Genomic DNA, 27,348 nt, shown 5'->3' with positions numbered 1-27,348 from the left:
CCATGCCTAGTGAGCCTATTGGTAAATCCAGGCCTGAGACTGACGCTAAAACTTAAAACGGACAAAATTATTCAAATTCATGGGGGCGCTCCTCTCAAGCCCTTGCTCTTTACGCTGCGATTCTAATCGATTTAGCGAAAGCAATTCACTTTTCAAGGGTGTAGCCTACTCTCATGCATACTGTTTATTATATTAAATAGTATGCATTATATTAAATACCTAACCTAACCCAATCAATATACCATCTCATGTGTACTGAAATATACCTACAACGTAGATTTCAAATTACCTTAAGCTAATTTTCTTTGGATACTGACAGGTAAAAACCGGCTATTGTCTTATCTGTAGATACACATTCTCGAGTTTGTACCGAATAATGCATAAGTACCTTTTTTTTTTAAATAGGGGTACCTTTGTCTGTCTTCCCATGGGTAGGTGAGCGTAATGACTATTATCTTATATTTTATCCTCAAAATTTTCGCTGTAAGACATGAGGGTACTTGTGCCAGTATATACAGTATACATCTGTATACACTCGAGAATTTGGGTCTGCAAGATCAGACAATAACCGGTTTATAGCTGTCAGTATTCGGAGACAATTAACTTAGGCTCTGTGGAAATCTACGTTGTAGGTGTATTTTTTATTACATATTTAGTATACAGAGATGGTATTTTGGATGGGTTAGGTTTCGTTACTTAGGTGTTTCATAATGCGATCTGTGTGCTCCCCCTTCCATAATTCTTTGTTGTAGTTTCCATAATTTGTTGCTAAAGTACTGTATTTTCACCATATTTTGGTATATTTTATTATGATTAACCTAACTTCACTTATCGAGTGTGTACTGGCTAATACACAGGTACCGAAAGGAGTTATTGCTTCTAGCCACTCGTTTTTATGGAACTTGGTATTTACTAAGTGGCATATAGCGATCGCAAATTCTGTCGGTCTGTCTGTCGATCCCGGTTTTGCTAGTTTAGGCACTTCCAGATAAGCTAGGACGGTGAAATTTTGCAGGCGTATCAGGAACCAGACCAAATTAAATTATCAATTGTTGTTTCCCCGCTTACGCCATCTGGGGGAGGAGTGGGGGGACGGTGAAATCGGAAAAATTAGAAAAAATGAGGTATTTTTAGCTTACGAACGGGTGATTGGATCTTAATTAAATTTGACGTTTGGAAGGATATCGTGTCTTAAGGCTCTTATTTTAAATCGCGACCGGATCCGGTGACATTGTGGGGAGTTTGGAGGAGACCTTAAAATCTTGGAAAACGCTTAGAGTGGATGGATCGGGATGAAACTTGGTGGGAAAAATAATCAAAAGTCCTAGATACGTGATTGACATAACCAGAACGGATCCGCTCTCTTTGGGGGAGTTGGGGGGGGGGGGTTAATTCTGGGAATTAGAAAAATGCGGTATTTTTAACTTACGAAGGAGTGATCGTATCTTAATGAAATTTGATGTTTGGAAGGATATCGTATTTCGGAGCTCTTTTTTTAAAATCCTGACTGGATCCAGTGACATTGTGGGGAGTTGGGGGGGGCCTAAAATCTTGGAAAACGCTTAGAGTGGAGGGATCGGGATGAAACTTGGTGGGAAAATAATCAAAAGTCCCAGATACGTGATTGACATAAACAGAACAGATCCGCTCTCTTTGGGGGAGTTGGGGGAGGATTAATTCTGAAAATTAGAAAAATGCCGTATTTTTAACTTACGAAGGAGCGATCGGATCTTAATGAAATTTGATGCTCTTAAGGATATCGTATTTCAGAGCTCTTTTTTTTCAAATCCTAACTGGATCCAGTGACATTGTTGGGAGTTGAGGGGGGGGGCTAAAATCTTGGAAAACGCTTAGAGTGGAGGGATTGGGATGAAACTTGGTGGGAACAAGAATCTGAAGTTTCAGATACGTGATTAACATAACCAGAACGGATCTGCTCTCGTTGGGGGAGTTTGAGGGGGAGGGTTAATTCTGAAAAATTGGAAAAAAGAGGAATTTTTAACTTACGAAGAAGTGATCGGATCTTAATGAACTTTGATATTTGGAAGGATATCGTGTCTCAAAGTTCTTATTTGAAATCCCGACCGGATCCGGTGACAATGTGGGGAGCTGGTGAGAAGCCTGAAATCTTGGAAAGCGCTTAGACTGGAGGGATCGGGATGAAACTGTGTGGGAAAAATAAGCACAAGTCCTAGATACGTGATTGATATAACCGGAAAGGATCTTCTCTCTTTGGGGCCTGGGGGGGGGTAGGTTAATTCTAAGAAAATTAGAAAAAATGAGGTATTTTTAACTTACGAAGGAGTGATCGGATCTGAATGAAATTTCATATTTAGAAGGACCTCGTATATATATATATATATATATATATATATATATATATATATATATATATATATATATATATATATATATATATATATATATATATATATATATATATATATATATATATATATATATATATATATATATATATATATATATATATATATATATATATATATATATATATATATATATATATATATATATATATATATATATATATATATATATATATATATATATATATATATATATATATATATATATATATATATATATATATATATATATATATATATATTATCATTATATCATATACATTAAATGGCTGAAATTAGTTTTCTTGAGTTCTCAGATCTATTAAGCTTGAACCTGGAACTTTTGTGAAGATCATTCTTCTTTTTTGGAACATTTAATCTCTGTTTTCAATGGTCAGAATTCAAAATTTCATTTTCATTTCTTGTGTGGTTTATTTTACGTCCTTAATGCTTAAAAAAATGTTTTGAATTTTAATATACTATATATTAATTACCAGGTTCTTCCTATTGCGCGATTCATTGTAGGATTCTTTTTATATATATAAAAAAAAAACTTGAAGCAAACACTAATTCTTAGGGAATTCGTCCTCTTACAAATTATATATGACCTATCTTGATCTCAAACAGACCTCTGTTACAATCTAGTTGATGAGCCAATTTTTGCCGTTGTTTACAATGTAGTGTCAATAACAGGGATCAAGGAAACAAGTTATAGAGTTTCTCAACTCGCCAAGATAACAGTAACGTTGAGTAATTGATCGTATTTAGTTTTTTCATCTTGTTTACACGATTTTACTGGGTAGGCTTACAATTTTCTGATTGACAGTAATATATTAAGTAACCAAGAAGTAACCAATTTTAGAAAATAGGGGGAAACACCCTCTAAAAGTCATAGAATCTAAACGAAAATCACACCATCAGATTCAGCGTATCAGAGAACCCTATTGTAGAAGTTTCAAGCTCCTATCTACAAAAATGTGGAATTTTGTATTTTTTGCCAGAAGGCAGATCACGGATGCGTGTTTATTTGTTTTTTTGTTTTTTGTTTTTTGTTTTTTGTTTTTTTTTTCAGGGGTGATCGTATCGACCCAGTGGTTCTAGAATCTTGTGAGAGGGCTCATTCTAACGGAAATGAAAAGTTCTAGTGCCCTTTTTAAGTGACCAAAAAAATTGGAGGGCACCTAGGCCCCCTCCCACGCTGATTATTTTCCCAAAGTCAACGGATCAAAATTATAGCCATTTTATTCAGCGTAGTCGAAAAACCTTATAACTATGTCTTTCGGGACGACTTACTCCCCCACAGTCCCCGTGGGAGGGGCCACAAGTTACAAATTTTGACCAGTGCTTACATATAGTAATGCTTATTGGGAAGTGTACAGACGTTCTCAGGGGGATTTTTTTGTTGGAGGGAGGGGTTGACCAAAGGGGATATGTTGGGGGAACTTTCCATCGAGGAATTTGTCATGGGGGAAGAAAATTTCCATGAAGGGAGCGCAGGATTTTCTAGCATTATTTAATAAAAAAAACAATGAAAAAATAAATTTGAAAGTTTTTTCAACTGGAAGTAAGGAGCAGCATTAAAACTTAAAACAAACAGAAATTATTACGCATATGAGGGGCTCACCTCTTCCTAATACCTTGCTCTTTACGCTAAAGTATTTTTAGTGATTTCAACTATTTATTCTACGGTCTTTTGTGATTCAGGGGTCATTTTACTAATAAAAACATTCGTAAAAAATTTTAAGTTCTAGTTGCCTTTTTAAGTAACCAAAAAAATAGCAGAGCAACTAGGCTTCTTCCACCGTTCCTTTTTTTCTCAAAATCATTCGATCAAAACTACGAGAAAGCCATTTAGCCAAAAAAAAAACAACAAAAAACTAGCAAATTTTGTGTTAATTATTCCTCTGGGGAGAGCCAAAATCAAAACATGCATTGATTCAGAAACGTTCAGAAATTAAATAAAAAAAAACAAGTTTTTCTAGCTGAAAGTAAGGAGCGACATTAAAACTTAAAACGAACAGAAATTACTTCGTATATGAAATGGGCTGCTTCCTCATCAACGCCCCGCTCTTTACGCAAAAGTTTTTTACTGTTTTAAAAAGCAGAGTGAAGAGAAAGAGTCAAACTTTAGCGTAAAGAGCGGGGCGTTGATGAGGAAGCAGCCCCTTTCATATACGAAGTAATTTCTGTTCGTTTTAAGTTTTAATGTTGCTCCTTACTTTCAGCTAAAAAAAACTTTGTTTTTGTTTAATCCACACTTAGGGACAAAATAGGCTACCTACCGCAAGACTAAACTTTCCCAAAAATTTCCTTCTCTCACCTAAATCCAAACTATTCCCTCTTAACAACAACAAATTTTTCAAATCCTCTTTATTCAACCCAAATTCAAAATAAACCTCCCCCCCCAACACTTTAGCTTGGGAGTAAAACCTCAAAGACCTAGATTGGTCCTAATGTGCTTGCCACTCTTGGATTTCTTGGTCATTCAGGGTTCGCTGGACTTCCTTCCATACTGACACTTTTTTATCCAATGGGCTTTTTCCTTCATTCCACATCTTCGAAAAGCCACAAAGGTCCAATATTTTCTTGACCTGATTTGGCCACGAATCTTGTCTACCGTCCTTCAAGCTCTCCAAATAAGCTGACTTAAGAAGCCGAAGACAAAACTCCACAAAAAAACTGCTCCACCCCTGTTAACATACCCTTATCTTTTTCAAAATCATCTTCCCTATTTCTGCCGATCCTCTAATCTCTGGAAGCTTTTTCATTTGTCGATTATTTTTAGTTGACTATGTTAAATGGACAAGGACTGTATTTTAGTTTATTACTTTGTCGTCTGTATTTCGTATTAAACAAAAAAAAAAGTTTTTTTAAACTGAAAATAAGGAGCAACATTAAAGCTTAAAACGAAAAAAACTATTATGTATATGAGGAGGAGGCAATCCCCCTCATGTACATAATAATTTTTGTTCGTTTTACGTTTTAATGTTGTTCCTTGCTTTCAGTTGAAAAAACTTGTTTTTTTTTATTGAATTTCTGACCGTTTTATAAATAACGACAAAATGTATGCATACTTCCCAATAACAAATACTATACATGAACAATGGGCAAATTTTATAACAAAGACCTTTCCCTAGGGACTGTGGGGTTCATGTTATCTCCAAAGGCATAGTTATCGGGCCTTTCAACTATGCTGAACAAAATAGCTATCTCAAAATTTCATTCGTACAATTTTGGGAAAAAGGTGTTGGGAGGGGGTCCAGTTGCCCTTCAGTTTTTTTCGTCACTTAAAAAGGGCACTAAAACTTTTTTCGTTCGAATGAGGCCTCTCCGGAATTCTAGGACAACTGGGTTGATACGATCACCCTTGAAAAAAAAACACGCATCTGTGATCTTTCTTCTGGGAAATACGAAATTCCACATTTTTGAAGAACCTCTACAGTAGGGTTCTTTGATACGCTGAATCTGATGGTGCGATTTTCATTATGATTATTTGAATTTTAAGGAGTATTTTCCCCTTTTATCGAAAATAAAGCCAATTTTCACAGGCTCTTAGCCTTTGATGGGTAAAACTAAATTTAATGATGCATATATTTGGAATCAGCATAGTAAACCGATTCTTTTGATATATTATTAGTATCAAAATATGAACTGTTTGAAACCATCTTGCAAGTTCCGAAAGTAGAGTACTACGTTGCAATATGAAACGCCATTAGCATAATTTTACATACGATCAGAGGTAGATCCAGGGGCTCTTTTTGGGGTTCATGCCTCCACCTCTGACAAGATTGAAAGTTGCACTGTTTATAGGGGTGGCTGGGCGAAAAACATTAACGAGGGATCCCGATTTATGTTTGTGCATCCCTTAAACGTCAATCCTGTCTCCGCCCCTGCATACTATAGTCTTGAGTTTGACAAATTTGGGTATTCATTCGAATGAAATTAGCATAAAAAAAAGATATGTTCAGGTTTTATTTATGTTTCCAAGACTTCATTTAAATATATGATGGTTTATGGAACTCATGGAACTATTACGCTTACAATAAACTACCGACGCAGTTCATTGGGATAAGATACGTCTTTTGGTAGACGTTCTGATAAAAAAAAAAAAAAAATCAAGTGTAGGTAAGGGATATTAGATAAACAGGGAAATTGTCAAAACACAAAATATTGAGGAATGAAAATTTAAATTAAAACAAGATAAGGTTATCTGTTAAGTCTCGTCTTCATTGACATCATTCACCCTGTCAGTACCAGGGCCGACTTTGATTGGTCAGCCAATAATAGCCTTCGGACTTTTTAAAACTGTCTAATCATGTTGGTTGTCCACTTATAGCCGGTTGTCCAAAAATGTTCCACCTCCAAAAAAATGTTACTGACAGGGTGAATGATGTTGATAAAGACGAAGCTAAGTAAAGTTGACTAGTCCTGAACTTTTTTCCGTATTTCAAGCTTTGTAACGTAGCATAGCATTGTAAAATACCAATTTCAGTATTAAATATGTTGTATTCCAATGGATCAAGCCGCGTCTCATTACTCTAAATATACATCTGGCCGTCGCAAGGTCTTCTCGTTCGAGGAGTTGTGATCTTCAAATGTTGCCGAGTTATTGACACTGCTTTGTGGGGTGTTAGCCTTAGGCGCGCTTGTGCTACCACGGATAAGTTAGTAGCATTATTAGTACTAAATTATGTTAGAAAAGTCACACTCAGGTTTTTTTTCCAGATCTAAGACTTTCTTGAAAGATCCGTGAATTTATATAAATCAGAAAACGTTGAATTCGTTCTTATTAACGTTACAACAAAATTTGCTCGGGTTATATATTCAGGTATTTCATTGAAAAATCTATGAATTTATTTAAACCACAAAAGGGTCTGCTCATACTTGTTAATTCAAACTTATACAGAGAACGTTTGCTCAATGCTCATTAACGTTACAACAAACTTTACTTAGGTTTTATATCCTAGTTCAGTACTTTATTGAAAAATCTGTGAATTTCTATAAAACAGAGAACATTCTACTCATACTGATGACAATTGAAATCTGATCTGATGACAACTGATGACAATTGGTATGACAGTGTGATGTGTATACCGAAACATTTCCAGCGAAATCAGCAGGATTCGAATAATTAATAAAAAAAAAGTGGCTGGTAGTTTTAATGAAATTCACGGTTTGTCTTCACAGTCTGTGCGTGAATAAGTAAGAATTTTTGCTGAAATTTTACGTAAAACTGATCTCTTCCATTTATCTTTTAACTTTTTTCGGTACTTGTGTCTTATAGCCACCACACTCAAGTTCTGTCGAAAAGTGAAGTTTGGTTAATGCTAATGAAATAAAACAAAATATGATGAAAATATAATACTTTATCCAAAAAATTATGAAAACTACAACAAAGAATTATGGAAGGAGAGCCGCCCAGACTGCATTATATTAAGTACATAACCTAAAATTACCTTACCGAATCAAAATACCAACTAAATATTTAATTAGAATATAGCTATAATGTAGTTTCCCACCGAGCCTAAGCTAATATTGTATGGTATAAAGACCATGAAAATTGGTTATTGTCTCATGTTCGCGATGCAAGATCTTGAGCGTGGTGGCTATAAGACAAAAGTACCCTTTTTTCCATCAGCTCAAAGTTTTTGCTGCAAAAACTGATTGTTTTTTCAGTTTTTCTTTGCGAGTTTTGTTGCGCTGTTAGCTCATTCAACAGACAACAAATATCCTCAGGAAACATTACCTTGCAAGTTAAGGAAAGTCAGCGAGCTCTGTGGTAATCATACAAAAGGAACTTTGTGGCACCTACTAAACTCAAGTTATTGCCAACTTCCCGTAAATTCAATTCTACGAGACATATTCATAATCAAAGCTTAGTCATTCAGTATATGAATCTGCTCGTACTTTAAGCAACTGCTATTCAGAAGGGACTCTCATTGGAAGGTGGTAATCTGATTCCTACTGACCGGCTTTGCATAGACTACGATGGTGCTCACACTTAAGATTTTGTTCAGCTGTCGCTGCCTTTTCTCTTTTTTTTCTTTTTTAATTGAGGGAAAAGGTATTTCTGGATGGAACTTGTTGTGATAAGCTATGGATCGTGGAATTTTTGCTTCTTCATGACTATCCAAGGGCTTATTCTGATAGACAAGCCTAAAAGTTGATGTAGTTCCTAAAATGGGAATTTTCGGTAGCTGCACTTATTCCCAAGACCTGCAACTTCATCTTTTTTCATTTAGATATTTAAGAAAGATATATTTTTTATTGTTAAAAAATTAGATAATTGAATCAGATAAATCAGGTAAGTGGTCGGAATTCAGATCATAGTGAGCTAGACTGATTTTTATGTTGGGGCCAACATTTAAGTGGAGCATTATCCAGATGTCAATACGGGTGAGAGAGGGAAGGTGTCATTTTATCTCCCCCTAGGATCCCCCCTCTAATATTATTTAAATATTATTTTAATAATAAAATATTATTTTTTTGTGCTTTCGTTAGAAAATTTCATTTTTTGGGGGGTGGTATTTTCATTGAAAAAATAATAAAACAGTTATCCCATCCTAAATTTTGGAAAATACACCCCATCCTAATTTTTTTGTGAATTAACGCCCCTAGGACTATCCTCAAAATTAAATGACCGGTGAGAATCAGACGACCTTGAAAAATTAGCCCTTATTTGAGCAAAGAGAAAGCTCTTTGCAAATGGTAACAATCTGAGGTGTAATTAGGTAGTAAATCCCTAACCCTGCTTAGTGAACGCCCATTAAATAAAAAAGCTTGTCTGTATAAACTATGCACTGTAATGGTTGTTTATTGTAGCTGGTTAGCAAGAACCGATCCAGCAGATGTAGCTAGAGTAGAATCAAGGACCTTGGTTGTAACGAAACGAAAGCAAGAGGCTATCACCACCCCAAAATCAGGAATTCAGGGAACCTTGGGAAATTGGATGTCTATGGAACAATGGAAAGCTGCTATTCAAGAACGATTTCCTGGATGTATGACTGGTATGAGCATAATAATCTATCCGTCATTTTATTTTATTTCTTTTTTATTTGTTGCACTGTTTAGAAAAAAGTGCTTTTTTTCTTTTATTTATGTTTTTTACCATAGTACACGCGTGCCTCAAAGTAGATGTGAGTGCTATTATCGTTAAAAAGTTTCCTGTTAAAGTGGTTGCAGAGATAACAAATGATACATTTTTTTTAGGCCGAATCCCAGCTAAAAAACTTGAACAAGTTCAATTCTCTTATTTCTTTTTTTTAAAGTTTATGTCTAGCTGTTGTAGTAAGGACTCTACGGTCCTTGTAAATAAAGATTAACTTGAAAGGATGCTACTTCATAGGATTTCGCTCTAAAAGTGGAGTCTTTATTTAAGCTCACCGCGCTGTTTTGTCAGCAAACATAGCTTAGTCCAGAAAGCATAACAGAAAAAGCATTGAGCAACGTTGGGCAACTGAGCCCAGTAAGTTAAGAATAGTAAGTGAGAGAGTAAAAATTATCAGAAATGTGACAGTGCAATCTTATTCTTAAAAAAAAGTTGACATAATTTTTTCTAATCTGGAAACTTGGAAAAAAACATGAAAGTAGACATAACTGAGCTATAAAAAAAATAAATAAAAAAAATCCCAAAAAAAGATGAAAATAGATATCAAGCAATAAAAAGAGTAGAAAAAAAATGCAAAAAAGGATAAAGAAATGAAAGTTGACATCAAACAATAAAAAACAAAATAGAAAAAAGTGCAATTGGTGAGTTCAGTTGATGTTCTGTTCTGTTCTTTCTTTTTTCTTTTTTTTCTAGGGAAAAAATTGAAATATTCGAACTATACTTGCATGGTAGAAGTTATTAACCGCTACGTGTCAAACTGTAAATAGTAATGAGTGATAAGTAAAGATCACCATTCATCCATATTCAGAAAAACTTAAAGATACAAGTTCACAAATAATATAGAAGTTTTGTGTACTGATTCTTAATATGTGTTGTGTTTTTAAAGCTTTTAAGTTTAAAGAAAATAAATTTTACAAAAAGGAGGTAGCATGCGCCCCAAAAAGGAGCGAGATGTTGGTCAAAATCATACCAACAAATTCTGGATCTCTTACAAGCTCGAAATAAACGATGAATCCACTATAAAAAAAGGGGGGGGGGGTACTTGAGAAATATGGTTATGGATGTGTCTTATTTTATTCATTTCTGCAAACAGATCTTTTATAAGGGGTGAGTGTATTGAGGTAGTTTGTGCGCCCCCTCAAAATGAGCAAATCAAAGTCAAATGTCTTACAAACCCCTATAATAAATGTTAGTTTGAGCATAAATAAATGTTTTTTCAGTGAAGATTTATTGATTCTTTATCATTTACTTACCAAATTATATATTTTTGTGTATTTGTATAGACATTCCCCCTCCCCCAATAAAATTATAGATATTTAACATGGATGTACTAAACATATAGACTAATTAGATATATTTCATGTACTACTAAATATATCATTTATGACTTGGGCCAAATCTGACATATTCCCCAAGCGCTGCAAAACATACTTATGTCTCTTGGAGGCTAATTACAACACCTTTTTCAATAATATTTTTTGCGAAGCCTTTTAGGTGAAACCCCCTCATATACGTAATAATTCCTGTTCGTTTGAAGTTTTAATGTTGCTTGTTTTTTTTTTTTTTATTTAATTTCTTATTGTTTTTAATGTAACCTAACGTAAACAGTAATGTAAAATTCTAGTTAATTGACTTCTTGCTATCTCTGAAAGGGTTTAGGTTAGGAAAATGAAACTTTCAGGGATGAATCTACAGACTAAAGTAGGTCCCGGGAAGGTATTTTGAAGCAACTACCTCCACTCCTTCTCCCTCTAGAGGGCCCTGACCTTTGATGACCTTTAAAAATATGTGCGGAAACCTTGCAAAATAGATCTTCTGCTTAATTGAAGTACAACAAAATTGTTTTCAGCTTCATAACTTTGCTCAATTCCATTTTAGAAGGTTTTAAAGATATGCAAATACATTTCTTAAATTTTGAAAAAAACATTGATATGGCTCAAAATTCTACTCAAATAACAGGAATTGTATTTTCAGAACTAAAGGCAGAGAAAAAGCAACTGGTAACTGAAAATTAAGGTAAAATGTTGTTCTGTCAAAATTTCAATAGGTAATAGACCTGTCATGTAGGCAAATTTCAGGGCTCTCTAGAGGGAGAAGGAGTGGAGGTGGGTACTTCGAAATACCTTCCCGGGACATACTTTTGCCTTTAGACCCATCCCTGGAAGTTTCATTTTCCTAACCTAACCCCTTTCCAAGATAGCCAAAAGTCTTTCAACTAGAACTTTACCCTAATTTGTTCTCCCCTGGTAGGCTATATCTCCCATATTATGTTCTCAAGAAAATAAGTAGCCATTTGACTGAGAAATGTCCAATTCTTGAGCTTTTGATATAAGAATGGGCTTTCTTTTTATTAGAAAAAAGAAACTGTACAAACAATCATGAAAAATCTTGTCACCCTCTTGGACCTACAAGGCGGTTACAAGATTTTATGATTGTTTGTGCAATTTCTATAGGTTCTATGACTATCTTAGTTTTATAACTATCTACCTTAGTTCTGCCCTAGGAATGACGCATGAACGGATGATAGATAGACTTATCTATTAACTAATTAACTGACATCATTTTTATACAATCCTAATAAGGGCATATGCCAGATTTGCCTCTCACTCAATTGGACTACCTGTCTCGGCTTTTCTACAATTATGCCATGGCTTGATACCCACAACTACTTGATTTTAATTCTTTTGATTTCATATAAGAATGGGCTTTCTTTTTTTTTTCAAAAAAGAAATTGTACAAACAATCATGAAAATCTTGTGACCGTCTTGGGGCTACAAGGTGGTTACAAGATTTTTCGCAAACAACCTGGTCGAAACAGGCAGTCTACTTGGGCTTCAAAGGGAAATGAACCCTGACACGTGAATTTTGATTTTCCCCTGGATGTAGCTTGAGTTAGAGTATGGAAATGGGATGTAGGAGCTCCTTTAACTTTTTCAAGAGTAATTAAAAGAAATAGTCAGCTGAAGGTTAAGAAGTTAAAGCTCAGTTTAAGCTAAATGACGTTTAGATATTTTTTGTTTTGTTTTAACATTAATTGAATTTTTGTTAGTTTAAATAAATGAGAGGGTTTTACGTCGGGGAGAAAATGAGGAAGCATATTGTCAAGGTTGTATGAATTTAAGAAATGAGGTCTGGTTGTGTTAAAGAGTGACTTGGGACCCGTAGCTAGTGAAGAATCTTATGAGTATAGGTCTCAACATTCTTGGGTATCAAAACTATTGATCTAACACCGGTATCAACATTTCGCTTTTCTACAAAATTCAAAAATTCATTAACTGGAAAGACTGCACTCCAGCGATATGCTGGTTAATGAGAAATATGACACCAGAAGCTCGTTATATTATTGTTTTTCTTACCTTTTTTTCCTTTTTTTGGTGGTCCATTAATTTTTTTTTCACTTAGTCATGGGATATTTCTTTGTTTGCTTACTCTCATAAGCTTACCTTTTTTTTAGCGGTACCACCCCCAAAAAAAATTTTTTTTTATACATAATTGAAAATGCATCATTCACTGCAACACCGTTAAAAAAAATTAGTACCCACAAAGTTAAAAAAAATAGATTGGCCAAAAAGACGTACAAATCAACCTCAATGCTAAAAAGGTTAGTGAACAAAGAAAAGACAAGAAAATGCTTGCCTGTTCTTATGTGCTCTCCCTCCGTAAACGAAACTCTCACGAGTGGCCCTAAAGACCACCATACGGTATTTAAGGAGGGTGGAATTTCTAGGAAGCCCCTTTAAATGTTTAGAGTTGTCTTTTTTAAGGGGGTAGGGGGGCGTGTATATAATCAAACCCTCTTAGATTCATTAAGAAAAAAAAATTAGAACTAGGTGGATGATACTTTCTGGAATCGAATCAAGTAATCAGATCGATTATTCTGAAATCAGATCGATCCGACTTCGTTTTCGAAGTTTTCAGTTTCGAAGCTATACACCTTAATTAAATATCAGGAGAAAGAAGCCTAAAATAAAAAAAAAAGTTCAGAAAACTAAACTTGCTTGTAATCATTTGCAACGGTCTTTTTTAATCTTTTCTTTTTTTAGAACTAAACAGGAGCTTTTCTTAATAAATTATCTTTTAATAAATGCAGCATACATTATATATTTAAACACCTACTATTCACAAAAAAAGCACGTGGAAAATCATTATTGTAGAAATTGAAATGAACTTATAGTTTATTGGGGTTCTGTTCTGTTCTTTTTTCTTTTTTTCCTAGTTTTTTTCTTGCTTTTTTAAATAAGAACAAGAAGCAGGGTATTTAAAAATAGAAAAGAAACAGGTAGCAAAGACCTGTTCTGTTTTTCTTGAACAAGATATCTGAATTTGAAGCGAATTGAATGGAACTTCTCAGTTTTCACGCAAGATCGTTTATTGATATAACTAGTTTATTATTAATATTTATTAATATTAATATTTTAATTTATTTTTTATATTGATTATTAAAATTATTAATATAAAATTGACACTAACTAATAATGGAGAATAAGAGATCGTACTCTGGTTTTGTATCTTGCTACTCAAGAACAGTCTTTTCTTGGGAGTACTGAACTGTACAACTAAATAGCTGATAATCTCAAGGTTTGCACGCTTCGGATTACTGAATTTTTAAACTTTGGATCGACCAAAAATTTATCCTCAAGATCAAGTTCTTGTAAAAATAGGGCTGTTTTGTTAGTTCTGCCGTTTTACCTAATTGAAAATTTGTCTCATTTGATTTTTTACAAGTGGGGAGACGTGCTTTAAACAGAAACTTTTGAGCCTTAAAAGAAGGAGAGTGGCAAAGGTACCAGCTTTGACTTCAATTTGGGTTTTAGTTTTTTGACAAATAAAAAACTGTGACGATAATTGTGACGATAAAAAGGTTATTGTACCTGCAAAAATTTTAGAAATCGAAATAATGGGAGATAGTAAGAACCTCAACTAGAACTTTTCCTAAAGGGCTCTTAGCCAATTAGCCGCAGTAACTAAAAAAATAAAAAAACAAAAAACAATGAAAATAAGAATAAAAATTCAGTGCTTCACAATGTTTCTCTGTTTAAACAGTGACGAAGCCTTGTTAAACATATTGTGATCAAAGAGTGAAATTGTCCTTCTGCTTGAAAATACGTTCCAAAAAAACAATTTAATGTTATAAACAGTCCATAGTTTATTTAGTTAAAATGTTTCAGTTTAATTTTTTCTTTGGTGGTTAATGACTTTGAAAGCAAATAAGTGGGATGGGATAATCAAGTGGATGGGATAATGGCTCAAAGGATAATTTTACACTCCAGAAAAGTGCTGACGTGTTGATTAGTAAAAAATTCGGCAAAAAAAGTGACAACTTTTATAAATTTCACTGCTGTAACCTAGGCTGAACCTTGTTATCCGAAAGCTAGCCTTAGATATCCTTGGCTGCAATAAGTTAAAAAAAACTAGGCTCCAAAATTTTTAAAGTTCCCTACGGCTCTGTAGTCATGTAGGCTAAATCAAAGAGTGAGTACGATCCTGATTTTGAACTAATATCATATCTGCACTACATAGGCTAAAATTGTTGTTTTGCGGAACAAAATGCCGGGAATAATTCATTTCTGTGGTGGAATTTCTTTTCATGGCTCCAGCGCTAGATGCAACCTAGTAAAAAGTGAATTCTAGCCCTTAGTATGACAAGTAAGTAATCGGCTTAAAGATGCTTCTTTACTGCGTCTGGTCCTGCGGTGTATTGCTACTGCCGGGGTTGATCTCTGAGTCCCGTATTAACCAAGCTAAAGTCAAACCTACTGCGCCACCACAGTACCCCATAGTATAACCCAAAGATTCAGGAATGGAATTTTTTATTTTGGCTAATTCTAATGGCAAATATGTATTCCGAAACAAACATTTATGAAAAAAAATTAGGTTGTAAAAAAAAAAAAAAAAGGCTGAGAACCTTTAAAAATGGTATTTGATCGAAATAAAAATATTGGAATCATCAATAACCAAAAACCCATGTTGAAGAATTGCAGTCCCCCATCTTGAGCAACGAGGAAAAACATGTTTCGCGTGTAAAGCAGTTATTTGTTTCTTTTTTACTCGTTATAGTATTTTCGATTTTTTTCTTTTTTTTTTATCGTCGCCGCTTTTTGAGTACTCAAACATTATGTGTGATCGCTTATTTGAAAGAAAATTGCTATATCAAGTGATTTATGTAAGAAAAAAAAGATAATATTGATAAATGCAATTTCTGAAAAAAAAAGCTAATTTCACCTAATAGGATACCCAATCGAATCCATAATTCCATCACAATCGGCTGGATTTTCATACTACAAGTAGAAATTGCAATAAATTTTAGCGTAGAAGATAATTCGATTGCAGTTGTATCCGAACTTTTTGTTTGGCAAATTATTAACTCGGTATTACAGTCAACCACTAAGTCTTCAACATTACCAGCAAAACTGGTCGTGAATGATGGAGGAATAACCGAACCTACATAGGTTGCCGCATCGTTGAGTACATTTTTGCAGTCAGAGAAAATAATGAACACGGCAAACCAAATTGTAAAGAAGAAGAATCAAATTGAGCTTTGGTTGTAGCTTAGCAGCTAGTGTTTTCCTGGGACTAAAAGTAGGAATAAGTGAAGGTGAAGAGGTGATATTGGGTAACAAGAAGATTGATCAAGTAAACAGCAGCTGATCAAGTGGATAGCTTAGACAAGTTCTGACAGATTGCTAAAGATCTTTCTTGCTGGCCAATCGTTTAGGGCCAAACGAAAAGCAGGTCGTCCCTGAATTGGGTGGGAGGAAAGTTACTTTTAAAAGGGGCAACTGGTGTTTTCATAGGACAAAAAGAAGGAATAAGTGAAGGTAAAGCGGTGATGTTGTGTAACAAGAAGATCGATCAAATGGACAGCTGATCAAGTGGATGGCTTAGACAAGTTTTGACAGATTGCTAAAGATTTTCCTTGCCGGCCAATTGTTTAGGGCCAAACGAAAAGCAGGTCATCCCTGAATTGGATGGAAAAAAGTTTGCTTTAAAAAGGGGCAACTGCTGTTTTCCTAGGACTAAAAGGAGGAATTAGTGAAGGTGAAGAGGTGATATTGAGCAACAAGAAGACCGATCAAGTGAACAGCTGATCAAGTGGATAGCTTAGACAAGTTCTGACAGATTGCTAAAGATCTTTCTTGCTGGCCTCGTTTAGGGCCAAACGAAAAGCAGGTCGTCCCTGAATTGGGTGGGAGGAAAGTTACTTTTAAAAGGGGCAACTGGTGTTTTCATAGGACAAAAAAAGGAATAAGTGAAGGTAAAGCGGTGATGTTGGGTAACAGGAAGATTGATCGAATGGACAGCTGATCAAGTGGATGGCTTAGACAAGTTTTGACAGATTGCTAAAGATTTTCCTTGCCTGCCAATCGCTTAGGGCCAAACGAAAAGCAGGTCATCCCTGAATTGGGTTGAAAAGAGTTTGCTTTAAAAAGGAGCAACTACTGTTTTCCTAGGACTAAAAGCAGTAATAAGTGAAGGTAAAGAGATAATGTTGGGTAACAAGAAGATCGATCAAGTGGACAGCTGATCAAGTGGATGGCTTAGACAGGTTCTGACAGATTGCTAAAGATCTTCCTTACTGGCCAATCGTTTAGGGCCAAACGAAAAGCAGGTCGTCCCTTAATTGGGTGGGAGGAAAGTTACTTTTAAAAGGGGCAACTGTTGTTTTCCTAAGACTAAAAATAGGAATAAGTGAAGGTGTAGGGTAACGAGAAGATCGATGAAGTAGACAGTTTCACCTACTTTGATAGGAATAATGATAAGACAATGGATACGGTAAAGATGTTAAAAGTAGAATAGCCTAGGCTCAGGATGTTTTTTTCATATTTGAAAAAAGTTTGACAGAATAGGAACATTGGTCTGCGAGCCAAGATTGAAATATTGGAAGCTACTGTGATAGAGTGGTCAAGTATTGCTCTGAAGCGTGGGCGCTCCGAAAACCCAAGGGAATTTGCTAGATGTTTTCCATAGATATTGTTTTGGATACCCAAGTGACTAACCGTATCTCCAACAGTAAGCTGTACGATAAATGTGGTTCAATCCCGCTTTCTATCCCTATAACTAGAGAAAGGTTGAGATGGTTTATATAAGTCCTGATAGATTGCTAAAGATCCTCCTTACTGGCCAATCGTTTAGGGCAAAACGAAAAGCAGGTCGTCCCTGAATTGGGTGGGAGGATGTCATAAGGGAAGTTTTGGGGATAATGGGAACTTCCTGGGAGAGTGTAAAGAGGAAGCCCTTGAATCGATTGGGATGAAGGAGTGTGCGTAGCTACGGTAGCTTGAGGTAGCTTTGTGTTAGTAGTAGAATAGTAAAAATATCGTATAATGCTCTAAAGTAATAAAACGGAAGTTTATGGTGCCGTAGCGGTCATATGAAGCCCTATGAAACTATCTTTAAAGTAACTTTCTTTGTTTAATTTATGTATGCTTTTAAGGAGCAACTATGATTAATGTGTATTACACAGAAGGAAAAGCCTTTGACTTTTTTAAGTTGGATATAGTAAAGAACGAACCCCAAGGAATCAGGCAGCGAAGTCGTTTTTTTAGTATCATTGACCCTATCACGAATTATCAACTTATATTGTTAATGAGACGCGACCTGACATCTTTTTATTTACTAACGGTGTGACGTGATTATATGCTGGTGGTACAGATGTCTATATAATTACCGTCACCATATAGTTTTACTTTTAACGTCATTCACGTTTGTGACCTACGATTATGACTTCATTAATCATCTTGTATACGGAGATGCGATTGTTTGTCAAAAATATTGATTTTATTTTAAATATGGTGTTTTGTTAGTTACGAAAGGCATGAGCTATACAATACTAATTCCATTTAAAATGGTCCACTAAACAGCTCTATGGTGTCCCAGAGCCCTGCTAATAGTGGAGGAAAGACAAACGGAAAAAAACCCACAGAAAACATTAGTGCTACTCATGCGAAAAAAGAAGTCATTTTCCTTGTTGTTCAAGCCGGGGGACAGGGTTTTTGGAGATAGCCATTCCAATGGTGTGCTTTTTATTTCTCTCCGATCTTTTTTCAAAATTATTCATTTTGGGTTACCATGGGGCTCCTCCTTTCCTATTTAGCTGTGGTAGTTCGTCCTTTACTAGGTAAAGTATTTGATTTATCCATTGTTTCTTTTTTTGTGGCAAGACCAAGATTAGTGAAGTCTCTATCGGTCAAACCATAATAGTAGCATTCCAGAGTGCTCTCTGTTGCCTAAAAATATAAGATAGCATTTATCCCAACAACATGAAATGTATAACAAATATGCATTCAGTATTAATGCTCAGCAGTCAACAGCCTATGGATTGTTCTGGGTACCCGGCTGACCGGCCTTATTTCAAACAGTAGGCTGTACGGAAAATGGAGTTCAATCCCACTTTCTAGGGCCATAATGAAAGAAGGATTGAGATGGCTAGGGCACGTTCTGTGGATGAAGGATGACAGATTGCCGAAGATTGTCCTTTTCGACCAACCGTCAAGAGCTAAACGGAAAACAGGTTGTCCTCGTCTGGGGTGGGAGGATGCTATAAAGAACGATTTAAAGGAAATGGAACTTCCTAGGAGGGTGTAAAGAAGGAGGCCTTGAATATATTGGAATGGAGGACGAGTGTACGTAGCTGTGTTGGCCTCAGGTGGTTTGTTGCTGCGATGAGTTGTTAGTAGTTGTAGTAGTAGTAGTCAACAGAAACAATATCAAATATGTTCTATGGCCGGGAGCGCAGAGAAAAAAAAAAAAAATCTAAGTGGTTCCCATTAACATTAACCCATCCACGAAATCTACAAAGTTAAACAAGGCAATGCACCGGCTGGTAGTGGTTTCTTTTATTTATTTATTTTTTATTTTAAAACTTGGCACTCAAAAGTAAAACTAAAGAAGTGAAAAGACATATGGGGCTCAGTTCGTCATTCTGAGAATGACAGTTGATTCATTTTGATTTGTTTTTCGTTGATTCGCGACAGCTCATCGATTTGTTTTGGAGTGGCAACGTTCAACTTAGTTGTTACCACAGAGTGGGACGAACTCGAATCCTTCAGGTTAGAAGGAGAATCAGTTCACCACAGCACTGTGGCAACTGATTAGATAAAGATACAATTCTGTTTGTGTTTTCTAAGACGTGGTATTAATGTTAGAACAAATACACCATATTCTTTTCATATTTCATGTCAAATCCTATGAAATTCAAGTAATACCACCCCCGCCCATTCCTTAGTGTCTACCCTATTTCAAGACTTGACTAATCCAATGCCAACCTTTACCTTTGGAAGTTATGTACAGTTCTAAAACCGCTCAAAATTGTAAATGATAACGGTAGATTCATTTAAGCAGAGGCATGGAAGAATATCAAACAGTTCGTGGTAACGCACTGTAAGTAAGGAGTGACCTGGCACGAAATTTTGATAACAATATATACATCAAATGAATCAGATTTTTAAGCTGATTTTAAATATATAAGTTTCATCAAATTTAGTCTTACCCATTAAAAGTTACGAGCCTGAAAAAATTTGACCTGTTTTTGAAAAAAGGGGGAAACATCCCCTAAAAGTCATAGAATCTGAATGAAATCGCACCATCAGATTCAGCGTATCGGAGAACCCTACTGAGGCAGTTTCAAGCTCATATCTGCAAAAATTTGGAATTTGTAACTTTTTTTTTACCAGAAGAAAGATCACGGATGCGTGTGTATTTGTTTATCTGTTTGTCTGTTTTTTTCTTCCCAGGGATGAGAGTATCGATCCAGTGGTTCTAGAATGTCGTGAGAGGGTTCATTTTTACGCAAATTAAAAGCTCTAGTGTCCTTTTTAAGTGACGAAAAATATTGGAGGGCAACTAGCCCCCCTCCTACGCCTATTTTTCACAACTCCACTTTTTAAAATAATAAACTCTTGACTATTTCTCACAACTCTACTTTTTAAAACAATAAAAATTTAGCGTAAAGAGCGGGGTGTTGAGGAGGGGACAGCCCCTTTCATATACGGAATAATTTCTGTTCGTTTTAAGTTTTAATGTCACTCCTTACTTTCAGTTTAAAAAAAGCTTGTTTTTTTCTATTTAATAGTAATTAAGAAACAGCGACAAATAGATTGGATAAATATTGCCATACATTGAAGCAAAGCCAAGTTTGGTTCAATATCTAGAAAGGGGCTTGTCCGAAAAATTTGGACATTAATTTATTGTTCAAAATAGGGAAAAGAGCTTTGCCAACAGCGCTAAAAATTGAAAAATCAAATAAAGGTTTGTTTGTAACTTAGGTGCTAATGGTGTTTTTTTTAAGGCTTGTCAGGTGTAGTTCACCACAGTAGTATCCTATATGATAACTAGACCTACGTTGCCTGAGCAACTTGAAGTGTTGCGGCAACTTTTGTCCGGCTTCGCCCAATAAAGTGTTGCGAGAGCAACACTTTGGTTTTGTTTCTTTGCTATCGGTTAAACGCTGAAGTTGTCAGCCTATTGCAGCTTTTAAAATGTTATATTCAGAGAAGAACGCAATCAGTAATCACATGATCAAAGGCTATTCCTCAGCGTTGAAAAAACAATAATAACAAAAGAATATCGAAAGAAGGGACTAAATTGATTTTGCAGCCAGTTGAACTTTATCCTTTTCAATCGTAGATATCGTGACGCATCAAGACTTGGAACAATATCTTATATAATCTAGTCGGTATTATAAAGTTATCCGTAACTTTTCAGGATCAAAATACCATACATGAACCAACTCCGTCTTACCATCAAATACACTGGAAACAAATAATAGGTACACCAAATAGCAAAATTTGCAAACCCCTCACTGGTGAAGATGATTATGAGCTAACAGCCGACCTTTCCTTACAAGTCTCCTACATGTCTCACAATTGGTATCGGCTTATTTTTGGTTTCATTGTGTACCCTACTACTGAAGTTGTCAACCCCTTGAAACTTTCAAACTAATATATTTCATGAAGGAATTTTTGTACCAAAAAATGGATGACATGTACTTTGATCAGCTCATCAAGAGCTATCGATTGCCGTCGAAAAAAAATTCTATCTGTCTTAGTTCAAAAGTTGTTGTTTTTTTGCCGTAGGCCAACTTTCTAACGTCACCGCTTAGAAAGGAGCAAAGGATAAGCTCCAATTTCTTTAACAATGACATAATTTTTAAAGTTTAAGAGGTACATCTGATAACATTTCTCTACCTCAATACCAAGTCCGAAAAAAAACAAAGGATAAACCCAGCCAAAATCACGGCAGCACTTTCGGACCTGTGGGAAAATAACGCTTTTTAGCTTCTGTAAATTTTTCTATTTATCGCTCAAAGAAGATATATTGGCTGTTGGGCCGGATAACCTGCCTGCTTACCTGCTAGAACAGAGAAAATAACGCTTTTTAGCTTCTGTAAATTTTTCTATTTATCACTCAAAGAAGATATATTGGCTGTGGGGCCGAGTAACTGCCGCATATATTTAACACTTCTAGATTTTAGTCCATCTTCAATTTGAAAGTGGTGCCTGCCTGATTGCCTCCTAGAACGGAGCTCTCCACTCGAAAGCAGAAACATGGTTTGAAGAAACGAAAGCTTGGCTGCACAACTTCAGATACTCCTCTCTGACATAGACCTCTCCTAACTTCACTGACCTCTCCTAACTTCTGACCTCTCCTAACTTCACTTCGTACACCATAGGCCCTGGCTTGTGGATAAGCAAAAACCATCCTTTTTGGCCCCAGGTAAGAGTTCTGTGGAGCTTTCCAAAATGTAATGGCATGTTTATCAATCCGGCCTGAGGTCCACACTTTCCGTAAGAACCGCACAGGTTAGACCCTTACCAGTTTCCAGGAATAAGCTAACATTGGCGGAATAGGAAAAAAAAACGGGGACAAAACCAAAGTATTGCTCTCGCAACACAATTTAAGCAAAAAGAAAGCATTTGTGGAGGCTTTAGGGTGCAAGCTCAGGATGCAAAAATGGAATAGAAAATTTATGTCAAGAAGACTAATTCGCTAATGGTAGGAATTAGTGAAGGTGATGCTAGGTAACGAAAAGATCGATCAAATCGGTTGCTTCACTTGCCTAGGTAGTATTACTAGTAAGAAAATGTTAATAGTAGAAAAGCCAAGGCCAAGGGTGTTTTTCACAGTTGGAAAAGTTTGGAAAAATAAGAAGATAAGTATGCGAACCAAGATTAGAATATTGGAAGCTACAGTAATGACAGTTATCAAATATGGTCCTGAGGCGCTGGCACTCCGAAAAACGGAGAATTTGCTAGAAACTTTCCAGAGAAATTGTCTACGGAATGTTTTGGGTACTCAGCAGACTGACCCCTTTCTTAAATAGTAAGCTATATGAAAAACGGTGTTCAGTTCCGCTTTCTAATGCTATTTTTTAGAGAAAAAAGGGTGTAAAGAGGGGGGCTTTTCAAAAGTAGAATTTTGGCAAAGAGTCAAACTTTAGCGTAAAGAGCGAGGGATTGCAGAGGGGACAACCCATTTCATATACGGAGTAATTTCTGTTCTTTTTAAGTTTTAATGTCGCTCCTTACTTTCAGTTAGAAAAATTAGTTGTTTTTTTTTTTATTTAATTTCTGAAAGTTTTTGAATCAATGCATGTTTGATTTTGGCTCTCCGCACATAAATTATTAAAAGGAAATTTGTATATTATTTCTTTTTTTGGCTAAATGACTTTCTCTTAGTTTTGATCAGACAATATTAAGAAATACGATGGGGTTTGTACCCTCGTTAATACCTCGCTCTTTACACTAAATCGTAAGTTTTGTCCCAATTCTTGAAGAATGACCCCTGAATTAGAAAGGCCGTAGAATGAATAGTTTCATTGAATTAGAATGATGAATAGTATAATTACTAAAAATACTTTAGCATAAAGAGCGAGGTATTTATCTCCTCCTAAATACCTCGTTCTTTAGGCTAAAGTATTTTTAGAACCCTTCATATGCGTAATAATCTCTGTTTGTTTTAAGTTTCAATGTTACTCCTTACTTTCAATTGAAAAAAGTTTTCATCTTTATTTTTTCACTGTTTTTTTTATAGTAATGGTAGAAAATCCTGCGCCCTTTTCATTGAATTTTTCTTCCCCCATGACATTCCTCCAAGGAAAGATCCTCCCATGTAGCTCCTTTCCCTCAACCTCACCCCCAAACCAGAAAAATCCTCCTGAAAACGTCTGTACACTTCCCAATAACCATTGCCGTATGTAAACACTGTTCAAAGTTTGTAACTTGCAGCCCCTCCCCCAGGGATCATAGGGGAGTAAGTCATTCCTAAAGACATGGTTATTATGGTTTTCGACTATATGGAACAAAATGACTGTCTAAAAATTTTGATATGTTGACTTTGGGAAAAAATGAGCGTGGGAGTGGGCCTAGGTGCCCTCCAATTTTTTTGGTCACTTAAAAAGGGCACTAGAACTTTTCATTTCCGTCAGTTTTTTTAGGGGAGTAAGTCATTCCTAAAGACATAGTTATTATGGTTTTCGACTATGTGGAACAAAATGGCTATCTAAAAATTTTGATATATTGACTCTGGGAAAAAATGAGCGTGGGAGGGGGCCTAGGTGCCCTTCAATTTTTTTGGTCACTTAAAAAGGCCACTAGAACTTTTCATTTCCGTCAGAATGAGCTCTCTTGCGACATTCTAAGACCACTTGGTCGATACGATGACCCCTGGGAAAAAAAAATTAACACGCACCCGTGATTTGCCTTCTGGCAAAAAATACGAAATTCCACATTTTTGTAGATAGGAGCTTGAAGATTTTGCTATAGGGTTCTCTGATACGCCGAATGCGATGGTATGATCTTCGTTAAGATTCTATGACTTTTAAGGTGTGTTTCCGCCTATTTTCCAAAATAAGGCAAATTTTCTCAGGCTCGTAATTTTTGATAACAAAGACTAAATTTGCTGAAACTTATACATTTAGAATCAGCATGAAAATCCAATTATTTTGATGTATCTTTTAGCATCAAAATTCCGTGTTTTAGTTTCGTTTACCATTGAGCCGGGTCACTCCTTACTACAGTTCGTTACCACGAACTGTTTGATTACCACGAACTGTTTGAAATGCAGTTTATTGTCAAGAAATTGATTTTGTTTAATTATTTTTTGTTCATTCTGAAAGGCACTAGAAATTGCAATTTTCTTTAAAATGAGCCTTTAAACAGCTCTGTAGGATTTTCCAGTGCCCCACTCGCAGCCTAGGGGAAAAACGGAATAAAGACAACATCAGTGCTACCTATGCAAGCAATTAATTTTCCTAATTGTTCAAGCCTGAGGGCTGTAATTTTCTGTACAGTATTTTCGATCCTAGTGATTCCAATGGTACACTTCTTACTTAAATCCTTTTTTTTTTCAAAATAATTAATGTTGAGTTACTATGGGCCCATGTTCGCCCTTTACTATATTACAGCTACCGCTGCAACTACGACGTGTTTACCGTAACGTTTTATAAATTTAAGTTATATCGTCAGGGGGTTGGCGTACAAATTTCTCATACATTTTCCGGATGCGATGCCTTATTCAATCGTAATAATTATTAAATTTATCAAATAATTAAAATTAATAAGTATTGATATTTATAATTATTAGTTAGTTGTTAGTTCATAATATTTACCAATCATGTAATATTTATCTAATGAAAAATAATAATTTATATAAGTATGAAATCTATTGAGCTTACGTTACTAACTGTTAAAGATTCTGAAATACAATGATCATCCCTTTATTCTATCTATTCATTTCTTAGCAATAATTTTGTGTTCAAAACTTTTGTAAGCCATTAGTTTGTTGTTGTTTTTTTTTAGGTTATTACGTACGGTTTTATTTTCAAATATACTTAACTTACAAATTTGTAATTTTCTAAATTTGTAATATACTTAATTTACATTTTTAAATTTAAATTTACAAATATACTTAGTTTTAGGCACAAACATGGAAACCAATACCAGTGCAATGAAAACCTGTGAAAAGAATACAATATTCACTAACGTTGTCAAAACCTCAGATGGTGGTGTCTTTTGGGAAGGTATGGAAAAAGAGGTTTCACCCGATGTTTCAATTACCTCCTGGCTTGGTGAGGTAAGCTAGATTTTATACACCTCATAAATTAAGAAGTGTTTTGCAGTATTCGGCTACAGCAAAGTAAAAGGAAAAGGTATATTAACCATCCTCACTGTTTGGTCACAGATAAGTCACAAGGATAACCATGACCTAATTCCTTGATGAAACAGGTACATTTTAGTGAAAAGGCGAACGTTTTGTAATGTGTAGCTTTTTTATAGATGGCTCATGCATCTGCTTCATCCATTTATGTCGGGTGCATATAAATGATTTTGCGAAACCGAAAACCGGTCAAGGGCTCTCACAGAAAGCGTAATTCGTCTGTGTGTATGAACAATTGTGCATTGGTATTTTTCCAAGACCACACTGCCTCTCGGTCCTATGACCACACTGCCTCTCGATCCTATGACGGACCAAATGAACCCAGTTATAACCCTCTAAGCAAATAAATCGGAAACTTGCTGTGACCTGGGAATTATTATTTTGTTTTCTTTAAATATGGTTTGTTTTAATTTTCATACTTTAGTTTCTCTACTGATTATGATGACTGTTTCGTCAAAATAGCAATAGGTTTCTAATAAAAGGACCTATCTCTATTGGAATATTTATTGGTTTCATAAAAAGCCCCCCCACAATAAGAAAAACTCACTTCTCGAAAACCATTGAAAAACAGTGGCATAAAAAGGTAAATTTTTCGGTTTTTGGCATCTATCGATTTATGGGATCATCCATTAATTGATGATATGCAATTAAACTTGGCTTTTCACAGGAGTATGTTTACGGTTCGCTTCTGTTTCGGATCATATTTGAGAAATATATTTTTCCCGCCGGGAGCATTTGGTTTGAAATGGATACACGCTTCCTTTTTGAAAAATGCGCAAAATCGACAAAGTGCATTACAAGTATAGTTTATTTTAGATAGACATTCAAACGGGTCTTTTTTTCAAGAAATTTTCTTCGCAAACACCAAAACCAAGAAGAACAATAGGGAATTTCTCAAGACAGTGGGAAACAAATTAGAATGAATATTAGAGTGAATGAGTCCTGGTTGAACTTCGCTGAGGTAAGGATGCTGGGACTGTTTTGAAAATTTGTTATTTTAGTTTCATTGATTTTATTCTGTTGCAAGTTGTTTCTTCTTATATATTTTTGCATTGCTGAGGACGGCCCTTGGACATAGGGCCGAAATATTCATTATAATTTGTTTCCCTCTGTCTTGAGAAATTACCTATTGTCCTTCTTGTTTTTGGTGTTTGTGACGGAAAGGCTGTGAGGTCTTTGTTGCTATTTAAATTGCCCTCGGAGAAATTTCTCTTTCAATCAGAGGTTTTACCCTCAACTATCATAGTGACGTTAATTAGCTGTTTTTGCTTAACAGTGCTGTCGCCCTCTGCGACCTTAGTTGCTGTCTTGTCAAGTAGATACATAAGCTGAATTACCAGCTGCATGAATGTATCTGAATGTATGTACCAAGAATCACATCATCAGATTCAGCGTATCAGAGAACCCTATTGTAGAAGTTTCAAGCTCCTATCTACAAAAATGTAGAATTTAGTTTTTTTTGCCAGAAGGCAGATCACGGATGCGTGTTTATTTGTTTGTTTTTTTGTTGTTTTTTTTTTCCAGGGGTGATCGTATCGACCCAGTGGTCCTAGAATGTTGCAAGAGGGCTGATTCTAACGGAAATGAAAAGTTCTAGTGACCAAAAAAACTGGAGGATACCTAGGCCCCCTCCCACGCTAATTATTTTCCCAAAGTCAACGGATGAAAATTCTGAGATAGCCATTTTATTCAACGTAGTCGAAGACCTTATAACTATGT

At 35.4% G+C, this 27,348-nt stretch overlaps 1 protein-coding gene across 2 annotated transcripts in view; it reads left to right on the top strand.

Annotated features, from left to right (window-relative positions):
- LOC136043069 (phosphoenolpyruvate carboxykinase [GTP]-like) overlaps positions 1-27,348 on the top strand; it is a 42,379-nt gene that overhangs the window by 9,730 nt on the left and 5,301 nt on the right. Inside the window, exons 2-3 of one of the 2 annotated variants that reach the window (XM_065728070.1) lie at positions 9,189-9,373; positions 25,391-25,545. In XM_065728070.1, the coding sequence (XP_065584142.1) occupies positions 9,189-9,373; positions 25,391-25,545 (340 nt within the window). Of the gene's footprint in view, positions 1-9,188; positions 9,374-25,384; positions 25,546-27,348 lie in introns of both variants that reach the window. The other variant, XM_065728019.1, reaches the window with a different exon arrangement.

The sequence above is a fragment of the Artemia franciscana genome, chromosome 1 (genome assembly GCF_032884065.1).
Source record: "Artemia franciscana chromosome 1, ASM3288406v1, whole genome shotgun sequence".
Lineage (NCBI taxonomy): Eukaryota > Metazoa > Arthropoda > Branchiopoda > Anostraca > Artemiidae > Artemia > Artemia franciscana.
The sequence above is the reverse complement of the archived record's forward strand: the minus strand, read 5'-3'. Positions and strand labels throughout refer to the sequence as shown.